The sequence below is a fragment of the Ctenocephalides felis genome, unplaced genomic scaffold, assembly GCF_003426905.1.
Source record: "Ctenocephalides felis isolate EL2017-DRISC unplaced genomic scaffold, ASM342690v1 CF-g0.4_SCAFFOLD_01170, whole genome shotgun sequence".
NCBI lineage: Eukaryota > Metazoa > Arthropoda > Insecta > Siphonaptera > Pulicidae > Ctenocephalides > Ctenocephalides felis.
Genome location: NW_020537324.1, coordinates 3,807,037 through 3,830,465, shown reverse-complemented (window position 1 = coordinate 3,830,465; position 23,429 = coordinate 3,807,037). Strand labels below are relative to the sequence as shown.

Sequence of the window (23,429 nt, the reverse complement as noted above, 5' to 3'; positions counted from 1 at the left end):
GTAGAAAAATATTAGTTTGTATTTTAAACTTTTATTGCTAAATATTTGCATATTTAAACTTATCTGTGACTCATAGACCTTATATTATAAGGTTATATATATATATATATATATATATATATATATATATATTGTATATAAGGTCTATGATGTGACCCCATAAATTTGATGTTGACCACCAATGACTGTTAGATCTGGCGGCCATGTTTGATAATCGCTTGTCGGTTCAGTTCTCGCCATCTCTTGCTTAGTCCGACACTCTACTCGAATTGTTAGAAGCTCTTAACGCCCTCTAATAACACTTTCGAATTATTTAAACGTAAGTGAGTATATTGTTTATTGTCACTGTTACGTGCTAGTGCTCCTTCTCGATCTATAATTTATCCTTATTTAGCATTATTGTCAGCCCAGTGCAATTCAATGTGATATTTATCTTATTTGGCGAGCTCCCGCTCGATCAAGAACGGCTTCAGATTGAACATCCATATTGATGACAGCGCCGACGGTGCTAATTTACAGAAATCTTATAAGTGAGCCCCCTATATTATGAAATATAAACCGAAAATTATTACTGTCATAAAATCATTAAATTCTACCTTGTGTATTTAAAAATATTTATTAAGATTGTTTTATAAATTGACTGATAGCCCTTGTAAAGCGATTATTAGCAATATGGCGGATGACCTACGTTTATATAAAATTTACTGGCTATTCAGTTGTACTTTAGAATTAAATAATGAATATTTGTTTGGCACTTAGTCGACGTTAAATTAATTGCACAATAATAAAGTTCTACTTAAGCATGACTAGAATAACGTAGAAATACCATTACTATTTCTGTTACAGCTTATTGAATGTTTAAAACATGAGGGGAACTAAGGTTGACAAGTCTGGTAAGTTATTTTGTGCTATATTTTAATCCTAAATATTGTATTTATTTGCCATTATCATATTTGTAGATTCTGGACAGAATGAGTTTGCTACAGTGAAAATTGAAAGCGGAGACATACATACTTATCTAGAAACATTTAATAAAGAAATTGAAAATGGCGAACAGTCCATTATTGCTGGTTTGTTAATTAGTTTAAAATACACGCATTAACTCCAAGTGTTTTATTTTCTTTTAAATTTTTTTAGTCGATGAAGATCAAATGGATACTGCAGATGATGGGGAAGGAACCTACTTTGTTGATCAATCGGGTCATTATTATTACCAAGCAAATGGTGAATCTCAACCTGTCATGACTGTAGTTCAAAGAAACTCGCAGGAGACTGATGAAGTAAGTATAATCTGATTAACTATTAGTTGCAATTCGATTTACTAATTACTCAAGTGTCCTGTTTCTTTATTGTTTCCAAATTAAATTGATATATTATTATCTTTGTTAGGTTGTGTCGAATATTCAAGATGAAGAGGCCATGTTGGAAAATCCTGAAGCATATCAAGCTGTTACAATTGTTCAGTCTGATGCTAATCCTGGAGAAGTAAGTTATGTTTTAATTATGCAGGAACCTGATGATGATGATAAAGTGAAGGATGCTGATGCTGAAATTGAAGGTATAGAAATAGAAACTAATTTATAAATTTAGGTTTAGAATTATATTCCCAACATTATAAATTCAAATGTTGTCTGTATAGAAAATGTTGACGAAGAGAGTGCTGATCACGATCTGGCGGTCTATGATTTTGATGAGAATGAGGAAGAAGTTGAAGAAAATACTTTAGACTCAGATGCTGAAGATGACAAGTCAAAAGTAACTAAAATACTACCAAAGAAAGCACAATCTGTTGTTGCTACTCACATGTGCAATTACTGTAATTATACAAGTCCTAAAAGGTAATTAATTCATCCATTCCATTAAAGTTACTAGTACAGATAATAAACAAAATTTAAAAATAATGTAATTGAATAATTTTATTATCAGATATTTATTATCTCGTCATATGAAATCTCATTCAGAAGAAAGACCTCACAAATGCTCTGTTTGTGAACGGGGCTTCAAAACCGTTGCTTCATTACAAAATCATGTTAACACACACACAGGCACTAAACCTCATCGATGCAAATTCTGTGAAAGTGCATTTACAACATCAGGTAATTATTTTATATAAATTATTGTTAAAAATTCATATTGTAACTAATGTTTTGCTGTAAAATTTGTTTAGGAGAGCTTGTACGACATGTAAGATATAGACATACTCATGAAAAACCTCACAAATGTAATGAATGTGATTATGCAAGTGTGGAATTATCAAAGCTCAAAAGACATATTCGTTGCCATACTGGAGAGAGGCCTTATCAGGTAACAAATTATACAATATATGAACTTAACACTGAATTTTATATATAATACATGGAATAGTAGATATCAAAAAAATGTATGTTGTGACACTAGTAATAAAATGTTTGTTCATAGAGTATTTTTATGAATAATTCAAATTTTACGCATTTGTATTTAATTTGTTCACAAAGGTTAATTTATTTCCAGAAATTTAGAAATTATTGAATTATGTTATTATTATTCTTAGTTTTATATTAAATTTTAGTTGTGAAATGAATTCTGAAAATCTAATTGAATTTGATTTTTCAGTGCCCTCATTGTACATACGCTTCACCTGATACATTCAAATTAAAGAGACATTTACGTATTCACACAGGAGAGAAACCTTATGAATGTGACATCTGCCCTATGAAATTCACACAATCAAATTCACTTAAGGCACACAAGCTTGTGCATAATGGTAATAATTTGTTGCCGAATACATAATCAAATCATAGAAAAAATAATAAATGAATTCCTTGATTTTTAGTTGATGATAAGCCTGTGTTCCAATGTGAGCTGTGTCCAACAACATGCGGGCGCAAAACAGATCTTAGAATTCATGTACAAAAACTTCATACATCTGATAAACCTCTAAAATGTAAAAGATGTGGAAAATCTTTTCCAGATAGATATAGTTATAAGGTATATTGTGGTTGATATTATAAATTATAGATATCTTTTATAAATTGGTATTAATTTACTTTTAGACCCATGCAAAAACCCATGAAGGTGAAAAGTGCTTCAAATGTGATTTGTGTGTTTATGCTTCTGTCTCGCAAAGGCATTTGCAGTCCCACATGTTAATTCATACAGATGAAAAGCCTTTTGTATGTGAAATTTGTGATCAGTCCTTTAGGTACATAAAATACATATTGTATTATTCAACTAGTCAAATACAGCATTTTCTTTAGTAACTGTGAAATTTCAGACAAAAACAACTGCTAAAAAGACATCAAAATCTTTACCACAATCCAAATTATGTTCCACCACCTCCCCAAGAAAAAACGCATGCATGTCCAGAGTGCGATAGGAGTTTTCGACATAAAGGCAATTTGATTAGACACATGGCAATGCATGATCCAGATTCGAGTGTTCAAGAGAAGGCATTACAATTAAAAATAGGACGACAGAAAAAGTTACAAATGATGGAAGATCAATCACAAAGCGTAATGCCCATGAATTATTTATAAAATATGATTTCTGTTTAATTTTATCTCACCTGTGTTCAATTTTAGATGGACATGATCACAGGCATGTCATATGACAGTGATGATACAGATGGTGGAATGGTAGCTGTTGAAGGCTCTGATGGTCAGCAGTATGTAGTTCTTGAGGTGATCGAAGTAGCTGAAGATGGAGAAGATGATGGAAGCGCTTTAGGCAATGATATTAATGCTGAAAGTTTATTAGAAGCTGCTGATATGGATGGTTCCTTCCTATTACCAGAACGTAATGATAAAATATGCATATAAATAGAATATTTTTGCATATGTTTTTGATACTAATTGATCATTATTGTAGATATGGATGAAGTAGAAATTTTACAATCACTTGAGAGCCGCAAGGTTGGAAGGATACAGGTCTCAGGACATGATCCTAGCAATGATATGGATAATTGCTTTGGATTTGATGTAGGCACTTTGCATTTTTGCTTTCATGTCAATAATGTTAATTTTTTTTTATTTTATCCTTTCTTTGCAGGATGATGATATGAATCAAGATGAAATTGCAGAAATAGAAGATGATAAAACATCAATAAAAATTGAACTTGTACAGGATGAATAAATAAATTTTATATTTGCTTGTGTACTATATATGTATATTATTATTTGTGGTTCTGGAGGTGGAAAGCTTTTGAATATTGAATAATGTTAAAAGCAACAAATTCATTCATGTGTAATTTATTCACAATATTGTTACAAGTTTGTGACAAATTTAATAATACTAAAATTATGTTTAATGTTAAATTAAATTTTAGATTTAAGTAGCACGTTTGTAGTTTACTTTAATTTCAATTATAATGTAATTTTATTTTGTATATTTCAAAGACTTGAATTATGAATAAAAAAGAATTGCAAATTGTATCTTAATTGTTTTTAAGTTGATTTTTTATCAAGCAAAACAGAATATTTGTAAATTATTAAAAATAAAAGTAATCCTAATTTTCAAATTGCAAGTATGTACTATGATACATAGTAATAATATACTAATTTTAGAACTTTCGATCAAAATATACCTAAAAGAGGAAATTTATACTTGTTTATGAGGAAATTATAATATGGTTTTTAATCTAATATTTAAACAATACATTTAATAAAGTTTAAGAAATAATTATAATTAAAAGAAATCTGAGAGATTAAAGAATAGAATTTGTATTAAAAAATATTTATAAAAATAATTCAATAATGTATAAAATATTGTAATTCGAAATAAAAGTTAAAGTAATTTTAAAAAAGGGCATTCAATAATGTATAAAATATTGTAATTCGAAATAAAAGTTAAAGTAATTTTAAAAAAGGGCAATCAATTTTAAATTATGTGTTATTTAAATTTATTATTTTGTATTCAGATAATATTAATTTTAGTGAAATATTAATATAATGTAAGTATTATTTTGTTTATATTTGTATGTAAACATATACAAATATATTTTAAGATCTGTATTTTGTCTATGTACTTGCAACAATTAATATCTAACCTCGAGGTATTTTTAATTTTTTTTTTAGTGATTTGATAAAAAATATTTCAACAATTTACAGTTCCTAAAAAATAAAAAGATAAACAAAGAATTTTATGAATTCTAGATACATTAATAAAATGATAATAACATTGGTTCTTCACTCGCCTTGGTCTGTTTCCGTGCTAACTATTGCCCTAATTCACCGTCAGATAGCCGACTGCGTTTGAATCGTACCTCTCCCTGCGCAAATCAGCTCGCGAATGTAAGTATATAAGCACGGAACAATCCTTCTAGTGTCGGAGGTGTGTGTCTTCGTCTGTGATGGCACTTACTGGACATTGATCGCTATAATAAACGTGTTGTTAGGCAGATCTGCTCAGTGGCACCCGTCACATATAAGTTAAACTCAATAAGGCGGTTTCGTGTAGCTGTCGAAAACTCCCGCTTGCACGGCGACGGGCCGAACGCACGGTTGAGGTTTCGGCTGCTCCATGAATAAGCCGCCCTTGTTTCCAAATTTCTCATACATTTGAGGAGGGATTGTCGAGTCTTAGATTAACTAGCTCCGGATTGTTACGTTACTAACGTTCAGAACGCTTCCATATGGGTACCGCCGAGCGGTTTGCCCGTTTTTGCACATTTTTCAATCTGAATTATTTTAGAAATTTTTATGTTAATTCTTTAAATTATAGGAAATAGCACTTTACACTTAAATTAAGCTCAAGCTATACAATAAATTGAAGCTATTCAAGGTACTATATTTGGAGTCATTTACTCGTTATCACTTTATTTGAAATATAGTTCTGTACGGATCAGAGACATGGACTATGCATGGACTCTAAGAAAGGCTGACAAAACTACCTGGAAGGCTTTGAAATGTGGTGCTAGGGTCGAATGGAGAACTTAAAGTGAATAGATTATTTACAAATACACACCAATAAATATAAATAAAACTAAATATAGATTAATATAATACACAATAAGTCAATTATGTTGCCTTTCCGTTTTCTAATATTACTATATACAAGTTCACACGAATCAATCTTTAGTTCTAATTCAGTTATCGAACTGTCAAAATATTTTGAAGATATTTTGATCAAGTTATTTATATTATTGGATACATTACACACAAGTGAGTAAAATTAAAACGTATATTATATTGTACTTGTTACAAGGTAATAGAATTGTTTAGATTTATGCAAATTGCAAATTATTAGCTTAGTTTTAGGGGATTCACTAATACAAATAATTATTGTAGGAACCGGATAAAACCACTTTGTTTTCTATAATGGAGTATGTAGACAGTTATGTAAACTTGTCAATCCGTTAACGGATTATAGTGTTTTACTATTGATAAATTATTATTATTATTATATATATTTAATAAGCAATAAGGCCATGAGCTTAGTTGAACACCAACTCAACTTAGGAAAGTATGGCCTAAGATCATTTACAATATTCAATTTTTTATTTATAATTATTTCTGCATTTTAGGAAAGTGATTAAGTCATTTCATCATCAATCTTACAAAGATTTTGAAAAAGGGCCATTCATACCAAGGAAATAATTATAAATGAAAATGATGAAAAAAGAAAAGGTTTCTGGTTCAGAAAAATAAAATTATACAATTATATGTAGGTGTTGATATAAAAAATTTTATTTAGGTTTATTGATCCTGGCATAATACGAAGTATGAAGTTGAAGTAATAATTAACAAAATATTATTAGATTTTCATTTGGTGCAATGCCCATATCTATAAATCCATTATATATATATATATATATATATATTTATATATATATATATATATATATATATATATATATATATATATATATATATATTACTTTTATATTTGTATGTACATAGTTCTTCGATGTAAAACTTGACTATTTAATGTATATAAATATGTATGAGTGTGGTTCATATGTATTTTGTTCATATGTATCTATCATCAGATATATATCTTTCTGTATATATTATACTATACCATACTTATTGACTTTTCAGTGCTATTCATCTTGGCAAAACTTAATCGATGAAAAATGTATAGTTATAATCTGAAATCAAATCATTAGTACACAGCATTGTTAACAATGGATTTAAACAAATGAGAATAAGTCAAATAACTCTAATACCTTAATCCCTTTCTGGCTCAATTTCCTAAACAATTGTTTAGAAAATGATTCAATCATTCAATATTAATACATTAATACACTACAATGTAATAGACTGATTTATACAATTAAGACTTACCGATTTCGATATGTGAAGTTCAGTTTCACATTATGCTCTTTCAATAGACTTACTTATTCTAAGTTTACATACAGATATTGTTATAATACTTAATAACAATCACATTCATGTAATTATTATTGAGTTGATGTGGATCACGTAGTGTAATTGATAATCCCTTCACCATAAAAATGAGAATAGGACCACTATTTATATTTCATATATATTTATATTCAATCTACATGTTATTACTCTTATACTTCTTGCTTAACTCCATACTTACAATAATCTACAGGTATTTATGTGTTTAAACGTTTATCACATCCTACCTCGAGAAAGGGTTGGTCACAACATGGTTGGTCAAACCTTGACCACGAGTAATAATTTTATTATAATTTTTACTACTTATGAGTCTCATTTAATATATGCATCTCATGTAATATATGGCTGAGAATTATATTTAGAGAGATGCTGCTTATAAAACCCTGAAAAAGTGTTATCTATAAAAGATGATGAAAGGAGGTTGTAATTGTTAATTTAGATTATAGTAATAGGTATGATAAGTTATTAGATTAATAAAAACTAATGGAAAGTTTAATTTAATAAAAAAATAGCACAAATAAGCAATATAATAACAAACTTAGATCAAAGAAACTGAAAGCAAGATCATCTTGTCGAGACATTGGAAATTTTAACTCATCAACCTATTTTTTTTCATCTTTCATAGATAACATTTTAAGGGTTTTATAAAGCAGCATATCTATGAATATAATTCTCAATATGTTGACTGAAATCGATATATCATTTTAGGTTTCAATATATATTGTGTGATTTATTTATTAGATTTTCAGTGTGCTGAGAATGTGCCAGCTCGCCTATTCGCGGAGGCCGTGCTTCTGTTTCTGTCCGGAATGCGTTTTGCAACAGTCCAAGTCCAAGTTTCCATAATAACGATCGTTATTCGGAATAGTTTGCGAGAAATGGAAAGAGATAAAATGGCGAATGGATTTAGCATGTCGGTTAGTGCTAATAAACGTCCTCCTAATGTGTACTAATGTGTTGCTTAATCAATATTCACACGCCTTGGGAGTCTCGACCGACGGCTGGCAAGGTGAGTCAATCAATATTTATATTTTAAATAATAATATGTAATTTTTGACGAAAACCTAAACTTCCCCTTCGTGAAGCAAAAAATAGTATGCAGATTATATGGTAGTAAAGTAAATTATTGTTCAGTCAAAAATAATGAAATGCTTTACAAGAAATTGATATTTATTAAAATATAGTCAAAACTTGACAATATATCATACATACTTTTTCTATAATAAAATGTTAAGTCGGGTTAATTGTGTATCATTTATATTAGCAGCAATATAATTTCAATGTTAATTTATTTCTATTCGAATTGAATATATGTTCGTAAACTTGAAGCAGCTATATTTACAATAATTATGTTGGTGTTTTTTTATATATAAGCATGTATAAGAATTTTTTTTCTAATATATTTTAATAGAAAGAAATAATTACAAAATTTATCTGATTACCTATAGTTATTTTAATAATAAGCAGTACTCTTTTATAAATAGAATTTTTATATCAGTTCATTAATGCAATACAATATATCAATGAAAATGCAACTGAATTAGTTTTTATACTAGCTTCTGGTTTAATATTTTTTATATTAGCCTTTACTTAGAATTTCCAAAAGTCGTCAAGATAATTGCAAAATCTAATGAATTTGAGAAAATAAACATTTTATGAATTATCTGGCTTATTTTATAAAACTTGTTACATTATCCTTATGATGACTGTTTTCCATAATAAGAACTCATCGAATTAGACTAGTCGCTCAATTAAAGATATACTATTTTAATGTTATATCCACAAATCAGACACTTTATAATAACTTAATAAACTATTATATTTCACCTAATTTTATCAAACTAAATATTTATGGCCGATGTAAGAAATGGCAATCACTTACAAATATATATATACAATTACAATTAAATATAAAATTAGCTATTGTTGAAACTTCGATATAAAAATCTTTTATGCAAATATATTATATAATACTTTTAAGTTTGTAAATCTAAATCGACTTAAATTGTAATAGGTAATATTTTCATGTGTGATATACAATAATCTTTATTGTATTCACAAGGATTTTGAACCAAAGGTTCTAAAAGAAATCTTAGTAATGGACGTAATATTTTGAGCACTTGATTTCTCGTGGCATGTTTTGACTTTTTAATTTTTTCCTTTCTGCAAGCGCCTTTTGAAGGCCCTATGTCGACTTTGAGTCACCTGCCCTACAGCAGATGTTAACTCAATCAATTATTACTTGATCTCAAAAAATTGAGCGAAAATGTAGATGTCTTCAGTCAAACATTAGCGATCTTTTTCCATATCTGCCCATCGCTTCCAGTTTTTCTTGTCTTCTTGGACATCTTCCACTTGGCCTTTTATAGGCTCCGAATTCACATTGTGGCAATCTACAATCTCCTCGCTGAATACATCTGGAAAATATAATTTAGATTGAATGAATTAATATTAATTACATATTTTGTAATCGATATATTACAATTGATACTAACATCCTGTCAGTAATGCCAAAATATTCTTTTCCTCGTTTAATCCTGGCGCAGTCTTTTTGTCCCTCGAAACAGTCACATTGGCATTCTCCGTCCTGGAGCAGATGAGCACTGAATTGACTAGGACAACGACACCTAAAAACAAACGTGAATTTACTCACTTAATTAGTTATTGAAGGATGTTAAAATAATCCCTACCTCCTAAGAATGTCCTGTTGCTCTTTCTGGAACTTTCCTTCTTCATCTTGTGTTTCTTGCACATTATGGACACCAGCTCCATGGTTCGTAGCAGCCGATCTCCGACTCAACCCCTGTGGATTAGCCTTGGATTCTAATGGAGATTCAGTCACTTTGATTACAGACATGGCCTGGCTGCGTTCGTTCGATTCCCTTTCAGAATCTTCATCCATGGTGCTGGTGTCGGTTTCTTCCTCTGGTGCAGGAACCACTCTGCGGTCCACGCAGGCGCATTCGGTGTGGTTCACAAAACTTAAACGTTCTACGCTTGATTTGTTGTTTAGGCTCACCGTCTGAAAGAATCGATAAATATTATTAAATGATTAATTGTTAGTGCTATTTCTGTATATCAAGCTTTGTCGACTAAATTGATTATAGTCTTTTTTTTCATTTTAAGTAAGAGAAAGATAAGGTAATTATCAGACCTAGTAGGTTTCTGGTTTCATATAATTTTGGCAAATTTATTTCTAATTTAATAAACTATCTGGATTGCTGTCCTATATTTTGCTTGTTACAATTTGAAAAATGTGATCCAAACCAATATTTGACTTATTAACTGTCTTATTTTTTCTATATGATCCCCTGGCAATGACTTGAATCATGAGGTTTTCTAGAATGCCGGTTTTATATATCAATGTTTATGGTTCAGGTCTCGAAGGTCTTTAATGTGTGTGCCTATAAAATATACGCACTTGAATAATAAAACACGTGATTATTGCCTTACTTGTTAACTATAATAAAGTTAGAAAATTCTAATAACTTAGTCGTTCAATAAGGCGACACAACAATGATCTAATATCGTTTCACACCATAAAATTGGACAGAAATTGAAATAGTAAAGATATATAATGAAAAGTTCATAAGTTCATCATAAGGTGTGACCCATTTTATCGGTGTAAATCGTGGGTTGGGAGAATAATAATATGTTTATTATTGATTTATTATAAATAAAAATCTGTAGTTCCAAGGTAACTAAAATTTGATAGCTAAAAATAAGTTTGGCACTTTCATGAGAAGCAACTCAACATAGTTGATGTTTACGTTTAATTTTTTGAACAAATATAAATAAAATAAATAATTTATTTTATAAATATTACTGTTATACACGTCTTTTGTTAATTGTTTGTGGTTTTTGTGTTTTTTTTTTATTTATTCGTGCTCTGAGTCAAATACTTGAAATATGGGACTTGGGACTTGAAATAGTATTAAAAATATTTTTAAATATAACTTATATTTTTGTTTAATAATTGGTTGGATAGCATTTCCAATATGTAGAACATAAATGTGTTGAAAGAGTTCAATATTCTCATAAATGCAATGTGGTTTGCTCATATAAAATCGCGGTCGCCCTAAACCCGAATAGGATTTTATGTTTAAATTTTATAGTTTCAACACTTTTTATTTAAAAACTTCCCAAATTATCTAAATATAATAAAAATATAAAATTAAGGAATACGAAAATTCCAAAACATACAACATATGAAAGAGATTGTCCTTGTGAGTGTAAGTATATTATAGTACTTATAGTACTTATAAGTATATTATATTATATATATATATATATATATATATATATATATACGTATATATTTATTTCTAACCGGTCTATTTAATTGGCAAAAAGCATAAAATCGCATTAATAGATATAACGATGATTGAGCAATTATCTAATCTTTTTCTAACAGTTTATGAATGAATGTTAATTAACCTGACATTATATAAAATACGTTATAAATATAATCGATTAAGAAATAATTATATGGAACGATGGTCTACAGTCTGGGTAAATTTACTAGATTCTTGTAGATGCTGGTGTCAAAATCTATAATGGTATTAATAAATCAACTAATAAACTTTTGTCCTCAAGAAGGTAATCTTCAACGTGGATATTTATCATTTGCAAACTTGTCCCTTGAGGGCATCATGATTTGCCATTAGAGCCTAAGTCATAAAATAAGACAAACATTCATCTTTACTGAATATTTATCTCAAATATTTTAAATAATTAGTGAGTTATGCAGCTATTTAACATATACATAACAATTTAAATATTGATACTTAAAAAATGATATAAACGGCTAATAAAAATAAATTACTACATCATGTTTGATTATTGACAAGTCATAAATAAATGTTTTACGATTTTTCTTTTCGACCAATAAATTTTTATTTATTTCAAACGATATTAAATCAGTAGTATAATCTTCAATTAATTTTATCGTCTCGTTTGATGTTAACACGAATTATATACATCAATTTATTAAATAGTCAGATATAAGAATCGAATGATTCTATAAAACGATTTTACGAGCTACAATCGTTCTTTGGGCGATTTGAACTATTTATTTAATATTTTGAATGATCAATTAGGAATAATCGAATGTATGACAAATATCAATGATGTTATACTTTTTATTAAATATCTGGCTGGATCTAATATGGATGTTTTCGAATTTCCTTGCTCTCAGGGGCTCAAATGCTTCCGAATTGATAAAAAAAATCTCTGAAAGTTTTAGCTCTTAATATTAACTCTAACATGGCCCGCCTTCCATCCAAAGTTTCTTGGTTCTTCTTCCCGGTTAAATACTTATTTTATAAAATATATAATATTTTTCTTGTAAATTTTTTATTTATGATCAAAATAAGCAAATACAACGTTATTCTCAAAATTTTGGTTCACTTGTCGCTAAGTTATGAAATTCTAAAAAACAAATGGAATTTTACTCATTAATTTCATAAGAAACTTTGATTGTAGAGCGAACTATCTTAAAGTTAATATTAAGAGCTAACACTTTCAGATTTTTTTTTAATAATCTGGAAGTGTTTTAGCCCCTGGGAGCAAATAAATTTGAAAATATCTATATTAAGGACCAACCTAATATATACATACACACATATATAAGTATGTGTATATCTATATATGATATAATGTGTTTACATCTATATATGGCTAAGAATGATTTAATGTTCAGTAGTCTCTTCTTGATATAAAAACCCGTATAGATGATATTATATCATATTATGCATATGATAAAATCGACGCACATGCTACATGGACGACATGGTAGGCGAGAAAGGGACTTAATGGAGACTAATTTAAAATGACAAGAATATGAAAAGCGTAAAAACGAAAAGACGAACACATTATAATAAATATAACTTGACTCAAAAGCCGATGCTGTGATATTGCTCTATAATTATATGTAATATTTTAATACATAATGCCACCTTCTTTGGTTGATTTATCTCATATCTAAGATATCTGACACAGGTTGGGAAAAGCAAGAGGAAACCAATTCGAAATTTTAAATTGATGATTTACTGTCGAATTCTCTAGTGCACTAGATTGAAGATTGGCTCGGAATCTCATATAGGAATAATCCATGTATTAAATTCGAGTATTGAAAAATTATTATAAATATGTACTACATCGTTATTTACTTCAACAATGAATTTACTATATGCTCATATTTATCGTTTACATTTAAGTACAAACATATAAATAACACACAGCTATAAAACTAAAATGTCCATGTTTATATTTATTCATACTATTTCCATTCCCATTCATCAATCATATCCTAATGATAAATATTTCAACTTTCTCATATTCTGCAGATATTCGAAAACTGTTAGAAAATTTTATATATTTTATTTGCATTGAAAATGTCAGTTGCGTGGAAAATAATAACTTTTATAGTTATGTCTGCAAATAAATCAGATATGTAGTAAATTATAATTACTCAGCTTATAGTTAAGCAATAAAAGGCCTATTAAATATAATGAAGAATAGTTTCAAGGATATATTATTTATTTTCTGTTTTTTTTTTGTGTCGAACTGATGCTTTTCGAAGTTCTTTATCGCTTGTCGATTTTATCTAATGGATGGTGGAATAAATTGAATGTTTGTTTAATGTACGATGATGTACCATCATTATACTTATTCTGCAATTATTACATCAGCAATAGACGGATGCCAATTGTGGGTCATTCATTTCACTTATTGTGAACGATGAATGTTTGTGATTTTTGCATACTTAGTTTATGACACGATAAACAAACGTGTTTATAAATTACTTGATTAATTCATTAACAATAGAGTCAATTTGCATAAAAGATAATCGAAATAATGTCGAATGCATCGGATGTATCTTCCTTGGTTCAGTATCTCTATTTAGTGGGGAGATGAATAATACATGGTTTGCCAATAATAAAACCAACGAATGAAACTCTATTCTTTTATATATAAATAGGGTAAACAGACTTTTATATTTATTATATATTGACCGGAGACAACAGTGGACAAAAATAACTAGCTGTTGGTGTAACTGTTTATTACTACTGCTTGATATCAGACTGTCCGAGATGCGCATAGTACCTTGAACCTTGTGCTATCCATTGAACAAACCCGAACCTTTTCTATATCTCAGTCTAACATATATTTTATCTTTGGCTCAGTTCAAAATTTATTTTACACTGTGTATTCGACAATTTATTTTCCATCCCATCAACACATGTCAATAACAAGTATTCATAGTTTCATAGTTTATTATTTAATTTCAATCTCGGTCAGCCAAATTCTTCATGTTTTCTGCTACGTGTCTCGATGATTTATTTATTTGTATATATAGTTACATAGTACTGAAAATTATTATTACAAAATCCCATCAGCTTAACAAAACGCATTAGAAACGCACTCTCAGAAATGCCAATGGGATCTGTGCCAAAATCATAAAATATATCTTAAATATAGAAATGACTGATTTGTCATATTCTGATTATGAACATGTCCCTCAGTGTTTGTGCACGTATAGATTTATTATTTAATTTAATATGAATTTATGTGTTGGAAACATATCTGTTAAATTTTTCGAGCGGATTTCTAGAAAGGCCAATCAGATAATACTCACTTCAAATAATTTTTAATATATGTTTCAAGATATGAGTGTCCAAAGGAGCGATTCGTTGCCTCGACATACGAACAAAATTCGATACACGAGCTTTTATTTACGAAAAATCTTTTATCTCATAAATAAGATTATAAACGAAGTGATATCTTATAGATGTTTCAAATTATATTTGATTTAAGTGCTTTCATGTGTTTTGCAAATTTATTACGTTCAATACAATTTTACTTTCAGACCTTGGCAATGAATCTGGCATCTGAAAATAAACAGGTTGAATCACTCGAGATAAGAATTTGAGCATTTATAGCATCTTGTTATAAACTTCATTTGAAAAAAGAATAAAACTAAATCGTTATTAAAGCATAAAAAATCCTTTGCGTTTGGCAAACAAGGAACAAAATATTTTTATTATAGAGAACCAGCCCTGCAGGACGCTTAAAATACAGTTTACAATTATAGATTCTAGACTTATTATTTAGAAAAAGTGCTTTTGAAATATATTCATAAGTATAGTGCAGAAAATTTCATAGAAGCCGTACAAGATCCTAGTTTCTTTATATAGGGATCTTTTTTCTTTTTTTATTTATTTTTATTTTTTAACAGTAATCAGAATCGTCCTATGAGCTGTTGGGTTGAAATTCTTTCTTAATTTGTATTTTTAGATGGTAACCCAATGTTAATCCATCCATATTCCGAACCCGGGAGCTCTGAATCAAGTCCCGCCGCTCTAAATCTCTTACCTACGGGCGAGCCTTCTTATAGGGATGCAGCAATTCTTGTTGAAACATGGGCGCTCACACCTCCCAGTGTTTTTATTTTTAAATCGGAAGAGATTATAACAAATCATAAATTGATCTTGAATGATTCAGTAATTCAGTAATGTTTTCTGTCCGAATGAGAGTTCCGATAAAACTTCCCGAGTTTGTCATTTGGTGTAATTGTTAAAGCATTCGGCGCATTCCTTCGACTCCGCTTGCCTCTAACCCGGCGTGAGTCACTCGCAGAGGGTGTGCGACTCTGCGACTCTGCGACTCGGTTCGTGCGCGGAACCAGACACATAATCGTTCATCATGAGCTTATTGTTAGTCATGTTCATGTTATTATGCGTTCATGCAATTATTCGTGCTGCTTCAAATTTTACGTTTACTACACAATTGTAAGTTCAGAACTCGAAACGGTTGCGCAATTAATACTACACGGGCACTGAAATTATTGCAGTAAAGGCCACTCGTTTCTGCCCACTGGCTATTGTTTGAAGAAGTCGGCTCTAGAAAAATTTTATGGCCTCTGAGGAAATGGAAATTTTATGCAAAAGGATCCAAGAACTAAAGTATCTATACTGAGTATATAGATCACATTCTATAAATAATATATCTTATATTTTGTGATAGCTCGACAGATATATGAGGAAGCTTTTTTATTATTTTAACTTAATGACTGTTATATCTATATTTGCTAAGTCTTTTTTATTGGATTTTTATCTTAAAGCTGCAATGCCCGGAAGTCCCATTTTCACTTGGAAATATGTTTTAAATATATATGATGTGATTTTGTATGAATCATGCTATTCTTTGTACTTTTTACCTTGCTGACCAATATGAGACATTATTCGCATTTTAAAACTTAAAAAACCACAGAAATTAATAATGAAGCGAAAATATGCCGGTGAATCATTTGTCACATTTGAAATACTATCATTGCAAGCCATCATTATAATTTCGAGAGTAATTTTAATTTTTTATTTTATTATTTTTAGCACTCTATCCTTTAATTAAATTTATTATGTTGTTTATGTAACTATCTATCTATGTAACATTTAATTATTCGTAAAACTTAACTATGAGAGAGTATTCCACTAAATCAATCCGAAACGCATCTGTTGCAATATAGAATATCCATGCATTAGATTTCCCGGAAGTTTGCAGTGTATATGCAATATTTGTTGCAATATGTGCCAAAAGGAACATTAAAGATAAATGCAAGACTCTGAATTAGCATCTACGAGAACATACTTCAATCATTCATCGATACAAATCGATATGTCCGAAAATAACTTCAATTTCTTGCTCTAAAACGCGAGAAAGGTTGGAAAAATTTTCCGCTAAGATGCGAAGATGCTTATTCATCTCCAGAAAATGTATAATTTAATTTAATTCATAGATCCATATTTTCAAGCGACAACTAGAGTCACTATAGCTTGATATGAAGCTGTTCCAAGACGGATGTAAATAAAATAAAATAATTTCTCAGGTTCAACAATGAATAATCAATTATGTCAACTGCTTTTAAATCAACAAATATTTCATTATCCTTACTACGATTGCGTCAGAGTGTGCATTACATGCGCATAAAGCATTTCATTCGTGATGTAAGAGTTAAGAGGCACATTCAGGGAACATAATACGAAACCAGTTCCAATTGTAATCCTTGCTCAGTTCCTCCTGGTAATTATATACAATCCATGCCAGAGCAAACATTGCGGGCACTCGTTATAAATAATTTAACGCAAAAAAGCAAAGTTGTTCCTCGCCTAACCTGGTCTAGCAAAGCAATTGCATTGTTCGCGAATCGCGATACCTACCTACCTCTACCTAGGGGATCGGATCACGTTCCACATAAAGCAGTGGTGTTCATGAACGAGAAATAAAATAATGAAAAACTAGTGGTGTATGGCATCGTGCCTTAAGACAAATTGCTGGAACTTCCCGTTCCGTAATAAAATATTCTAAGAATATTAAATGTTTTCAAATATTATTATAAATGTTGTAATTTTTATTATTTATAACAATATTTAAAAACATTTATAATAATATTTGAAAACATTTAATATTCTTAGAATATTTTATTACGGAACGGGAAGTTCCAGCAATTTGCCTTAAGGCACGGTGCCATACACCACTATATTGAACCACTTGAAATATTTTGGAAGTTCTGATTATTTTTTCAAAGCAATTGTATTGCTTTAACTGCATAGCCGTCTAACAGATAAAAATAGGAACGGAATTCATAGGAATGTAAACAAAATTTATACTTATTGTTAAAATCTCTATAAAATATCTGATAATTTTAAATGCATATGTCTAATGATCAGTTTTGACCGCCAAATGTCTTTTTTTTACTTTTTTCACTAGATCTCCGAAACCGCTAGACTTGCCTTCATGAAAATTTAATAAGTCAATACAAGTAAAATGTTTTTTTGAATAATTGAAATCGGTTGAACCGTGTTCCCGAAATCGTCGACGAAAATTTGTATCCGCACACACACACACATTCATCAATTTTTTCTAAGGTATGCCAATATGTTCAAAAACCTTTGAAACGTAAACATATATAAAAATTTTCATTTTCGATTTTTTGCGATTACTGCACCCTACAGGAAGTTAAATATATGAGGTAAAAAATATAAAAACGTAGCTAATAAAATGACCTACCCTTGTAGACTTTTTACCAGATAATTGAGGATTCTTCATATTCGCATTTAAATTAGACTTATTTGCAGTAAATAGAATCAACCAATATTGACAATGATCTTCGACTGGGAGGAGACAGGAGACTTCAGACTGTTTTTATACCACAATTAAAATTATTTTTTGTATTTTATTATAGTGATTAGAAGAAGAAAAAACTGAGTGCTTTGAATTGCTAGGATGTATATAAACATCTTCATTATACGTGCATATAAAATATGAATTAATATAAATTACGATGAGTTTACATTAGTTCCTGCTAGACACAATCAAAGAATTAAACAATACTAGACTGTGCGTTTTTTACAATTAACAACAAAAGAAATTCATTAATAAGTAATGACCTTAATTAATCGACCTTTACCTCGAAACGTACTCATCGATATTTATGAAAAACAAATTCTTACAGCCGGTTTTGTACTTATAATGAACATCATACTATGCACGTCAAGTTTTTTAACTTCCCGTAGGGTAAGTTATTGTAATGGGCCGAAAATCGGAATTGAAAATTTTTACATTTCTCGACGTTTTGAAGGTTTCTGAACATTTTGACATACCTCAGAAAAAATGGATGTGTGTGTGTACGTGTGTGTGTGTGTGTGTGTGTGTGTGTGTATGTGTGGATACAAATTTCCAGTCACGTTTTAGGGCGCACGGATCGACCGATTTGAATGGTTCAAAAAACATTCGATTCCTATTGATTGGGAAAAGAGCTGATTAGTTTTTGGCAAAGGCAGGTCCAGCCGTTTCGGAGATACGGAGCAAAGAGTGCAGAAAATAGAAATCGAATTTTTGAGCTAACGGAGTATCCGATTTGAATGATCTTAAAAACTTTCAATTAGTAATGATTGGGAGAAGTGTTTATTAGTTTTTGGCAAAGGCAGGCCCAGCCATTTTGAAGATACGGAGCTAAATATGTAAAAAATGCCAGTTTTTGAGAGAACTAAGCGTCCGATTTAAATGATTCAAAGAACTTTCTGCTTGTCTTAACAAAATAATCGATTTTGGAGAAAAAAAATGTCCTTTTTTTTTTTTAGTTTTTTGTATATCGAAAATATTTATTTTTAATTCTGACTATAGTTCTAATAAACTTTACAAATAATTTCAACTCTGCAATTCAGTTTATATAATATTTATAAATATTAGACAATGTTACAATATTTAAAATTAAGTCTATTTGAAAACATTCAGTAATTCTCGAACATTTCGTTACGGTACGGGAAGTTCCAGCAATTTGCCTTAAGGCACGATGCCACCCACCCCACTAGTAATTATTTTTCTGTCAAATGAAACAATAATCGCTACGGGTCCGTTTGTTTCTCTTTGAGCACCTGCTTGCTTAATCTTTCACAAAATTTAAGCGTAAGAGATCTCCGATGTTAGATTAGAGTTTATTATGTCATAATTAGAATTTCCTAAAAGTTGATTAGCATACAATAATCATATGCTCCATGAGCACCCATCAGTGAGAGCACATTAGAAGTTAGTGAATTAAATGGTAAAGGAGCCTCCTTGGATTGAACGGGATTTTTTTTGGTAATTTACGGAACGGTAATAGGATGACATAATACCTTCCGTAGGGTAATTTACACTACCGACTAAAACCTCCGCTTTCGTCGACGTTTTCGAGAGCACAAATCAACCGATTTGAATGATTCAAAAAGCAATCGATTTCTATTGACGAGAAGACGTGCTGATTAGTTTTTGGGAGAGGCAGGTCCAGCCGTTTCGGAGTTACGGAGCAAATACAATCAGAACAGAACAATAATATCTCGGACAATCAGAACCACTGGAAATCCATGTTTATACGTACTGTAATTTATTAACTTCCCGTAGGGCAAGTTATAGTAATAGCAAAAATATCGAAAATGAAAATTTTTATATATATTTACGTTTCAAAACCTTCCGAATATTTTCGCATACCTTATTGTTAGAAAAAATGGATGTATGTGTGTGTGCGTGTATGTGTGTGTGTGCGATTTGAATAATTCAAGAAACATTCGATTTGTATTGATAAGGAGACGTGCTGATTAGTTTTTGGCAAAGGCAGGTCTAGCCGTTTTGAAGATATGGGGCAAATAGTTTCAGAAACGGTAACTCAGTTTTTAAGAGAACGGAGCGTCCGATTTGAATGATTCAAAAACCATTTTACTTAAATTGATAAAATGAAGAATTGATTAAGTTTTTGGAAAGGCAGGTCTGGCGGTTCCGGAGATCTAGTAGAAAAAGTAAAAAAAAGCCATTTTGCGGTCAAAAATGATCATTAGACATATTCACATCAAATTATCAGATATTTTATAGAGATTTTAACAATAAGTATAAATTTTGTTTACATTCCTATGGGCTCCGTACCAATGCTTATGCGTTAGACGGCGACGCGGCGCTTACGCGCTTCGATATTTTGTCTCTATGCCGTTAAAGCAGTACGATTGCTTTGAAAAAAAGTTCAGATCTTCCAAAATATGTCAAAATAAAGAAAACATTTTTTTTTATTTTTTTTATTTTTTTTTATTTTTTAAAATTTTTTTTTAAAAAAAAGTAATTTTTTGTCCAATTTATAGTTTCTCAAAAATCTTATTTTTTCGAAGTAATTTTTTTTTAATAATGTTAATCGTTTTTAAAAAAATAATAATTTTTGGTACGGGATATTCCAGCAATTTGCCTTAAGGCGCTATGCCTTAATTGCCTTAAGACAGAATTCCACTTACAGCTAGTTAAATTTTTCAAATCGGTTCATCGTTCATTGTTCTAGAAATGAAATTAACTCATGCATAGTCAGATTGTATGTACCCATGTCCTTTACGGCTTTCTTTCAAGTGTATCAATTTCTGTTTTCGAAATATATGAAATAAATGAATAATTATGAAATTTTTTTTACAATATTCAACAATATATATTCAAAAAAATGTGGACGGGGACCGGACTCGAACTCGCATCGATCAAGCCTAATGGTTGTAAATTCGTCTCTTTAGCGACTGAGCTACATCGACACGTTAAATTGTCGATGTTTTTCATTTATCTCACAAAAAGGTAGAAAAGTTAAACTATACTCTGCCTCATCCTCGGGGATAAGGAGGTCCGGCTGCTCTTGGCAACTGAGCCGATCGGCTCAGCTGTACCCCCTCACCACGATAAGGTGGCAGCCACGAGGGGGGGGATGGGAGTCAGGGGGAGAGACGGGATTGCACACTCACAATTACACTGTGATCACCGACCGAATTCCAAGTCGACGCGAAAGCCAGGGGAATCGCACGAGGGACTCGACCCCGACAGTCGCGGACTCAAAGAACCCGACGACGAGCACCACATTCACACCATGCACACACTTACACCATGCCGCACGTATGACAAACGCAGGCCGAATTCCGAATCGACGCGGGAATCACGGGAATCAACCAGGAGACTCAACCAAGTGACGTCCGCGGGACTCGAGGAACCCGACGGCGAAGCCCGCTGCCACACAGTTTGGCAGCTCTTGCTGGCCGGCCCGACTCGAAAGCTCCGGGCACCACGTCGCGATCGAACCGCTCCGGCCCTGGACACGAAATTTTGTTCAGTGGGTGGAACCCTTCCAGCGTTCTGGTCAACGGTCTTAAAGCCTGGGCCAACCAAAGACCTCACAGAAGTGGCCGAGTCCGACGATACCGTCGCCGAAGCGGAGCTTCGTATCGTACGCGCAGTATTTTATCGCGTGCATAAACATCGCAGGACGATGCCGATCTAGTTCGAAGGACAGGCTGCCCTCTAGCCTATAGCGCACACAATTAGTACAATTCAACGTGTGACGGACGACACAATTTTTAGACTTGATCGACACGAGTTCGAGTCCCGTCCCCGCCTACTTTTTAGTTATTTTTTTCAATCTATATTGTTATTATATATATCAATTATTATAGATAACAATTTGTGTTAACAATATAGATTGAAAAAAATAACTAAAAAGTAGGCGGGGACGGGACTCGAACTCGTGTCGATCAAGTCTAAAAATTGTGTCGTCCGTCACACGTTGAATTGTACTAATTGTGTGCGCTATAGGCTAGAGGGCAGCCTGTCCTTCGAACTAGATCGGCATCGTCCTGCGATGTTTATGCACGCGATAAAATACTGCGCGTACGATACGAAGCTCCGCTTCGGCGACGGTATCGTCGGACTCGGCCACTTCTGTGAGGTCTTTGGTTGGCCCAGGCTTTAAGACCGTTGACCAGAACGCTGGAAGGGTTCCACCCACTGAACAAAATTTCGTGTCCAGGGCCGGAGCGGTTCGATCGCGACGTGGTGCCCGGAGCTTTCGAGTCGGGCCGGCCAGCAAGAGCTGCCAAACTGTGTGGCAGCGGGCTTCGCCGTCGGGTTCCTCGAGTCCCGCGGACGTCACTGGTTGAGTCTCCTGGTTGATTCCCGTGATTCCCGCGTCGATTCGGAATTCGGCCTGCGTTTGTCATACGTGCGGCATGGTGTAAGTGTGTGCATGGTGTGAATGTGGTGCTCGTCGTCGGGTTCTTTGAGTCCGCGACTGTCGGGGTCGAGTCCCTCGTGCGATTCCCCTGGCTTTCGCGTCGACTTGGAATTCGGTCGGTGATCACAGTGTAATTGTGAGTGTGCAATCCCGTCTCTCCCCCTGACTCCCATCCCCCCCCTCGTGGCTGCCACCTTATCGTGGTGAGGGGGTACAGCTGAGCCGATCGGCTCAGTTGCCAAGAGCAGCCGGACCTCCTTATCCCCGAGGATGAGGCAGAGTATAGTTTAACTTTTCTACCTTTTTGTGAGATAAATGAAAAACATCGACAATTTAACGTGTCGATGTAGCTCAGTCGCTAAAGAGACGAATTTACAACCATTAGACTTGATCGATGCGAGTTCGAGTCCGGTCCCCGTCCACATTTTTTTGAATATATATTGTTGAATATTGTAAAAAAAATTTCATAATTATTCATTTATTTCATATATTTCGAAAACAGAAATTGATACACTTGAAAGAAAGCCGTA

General features: G+C 31.8%; 2 protein-coding genes across 2 annotated transcripts in view; one reads left to right on the top strand and one right to left on the bottom strand.

Annotated features, from left to right (window-relative positions):
* Positions 1-163: 163 nt before the first annotated feature.
* Positions 164-4,133, top strand: LOC113366256 (transcriptional repressor CTCF-like). The gene is made up of 15 exons (XM_026607834.1): positions 164-530; positions 847-893; positions 960-1,070; positions 1,138-1,280; positions 1,390-1,558; positions 1,640-1,838; positions 1,927-2,096; positions 2,168-2,304; positions 2,593-2,743; positions 2,813-2,967; positions 3,033-3,181; positions 3,254-3,491; positions 3,561-3,774; positions 3,847-3,956; positions 4,027-4,133. The coding sequence occupies exons 2-15, from the start codon at positions 866-868 to the stop codon at positions 4,108-4,110; spliced, it is 2,058 nt and encodes a 685-aa protein (XP_026463619.1). The 5' UTR covers positions 164-530; positions 847-865; the 3' UTR covers positions 4,111-4,133.
* A 5,314-nt stretch (positions 4,134-9,447) lies between these two features.
* Positions 9,448-23,429, bottom strand: part of LOC113366629 — a 68,237-nt gene continuing 54,255 nt past the window's right edge. Inside the window, exons 4-6 of the mRNA XM_026608265.1 lie at positions 10,034-10,365; positions 9,839-9,970; positions 9,448-9,760 (exon numbers count right to left, since the gene is read on the bottom strand). Of these exons, the coding sequence (XP_026464050.1) occupies positions 9,622-9,760; positions 9,839-9,970; positions 10,034-10,365 (603 nt within the window). The 3' untranslated portion in view covers positions 9,448-9,621. The remainder of the gene's footprint in view (positions 9,761-9,838; positions 9,971-10,033; positions 10,366-23,429) is intronic.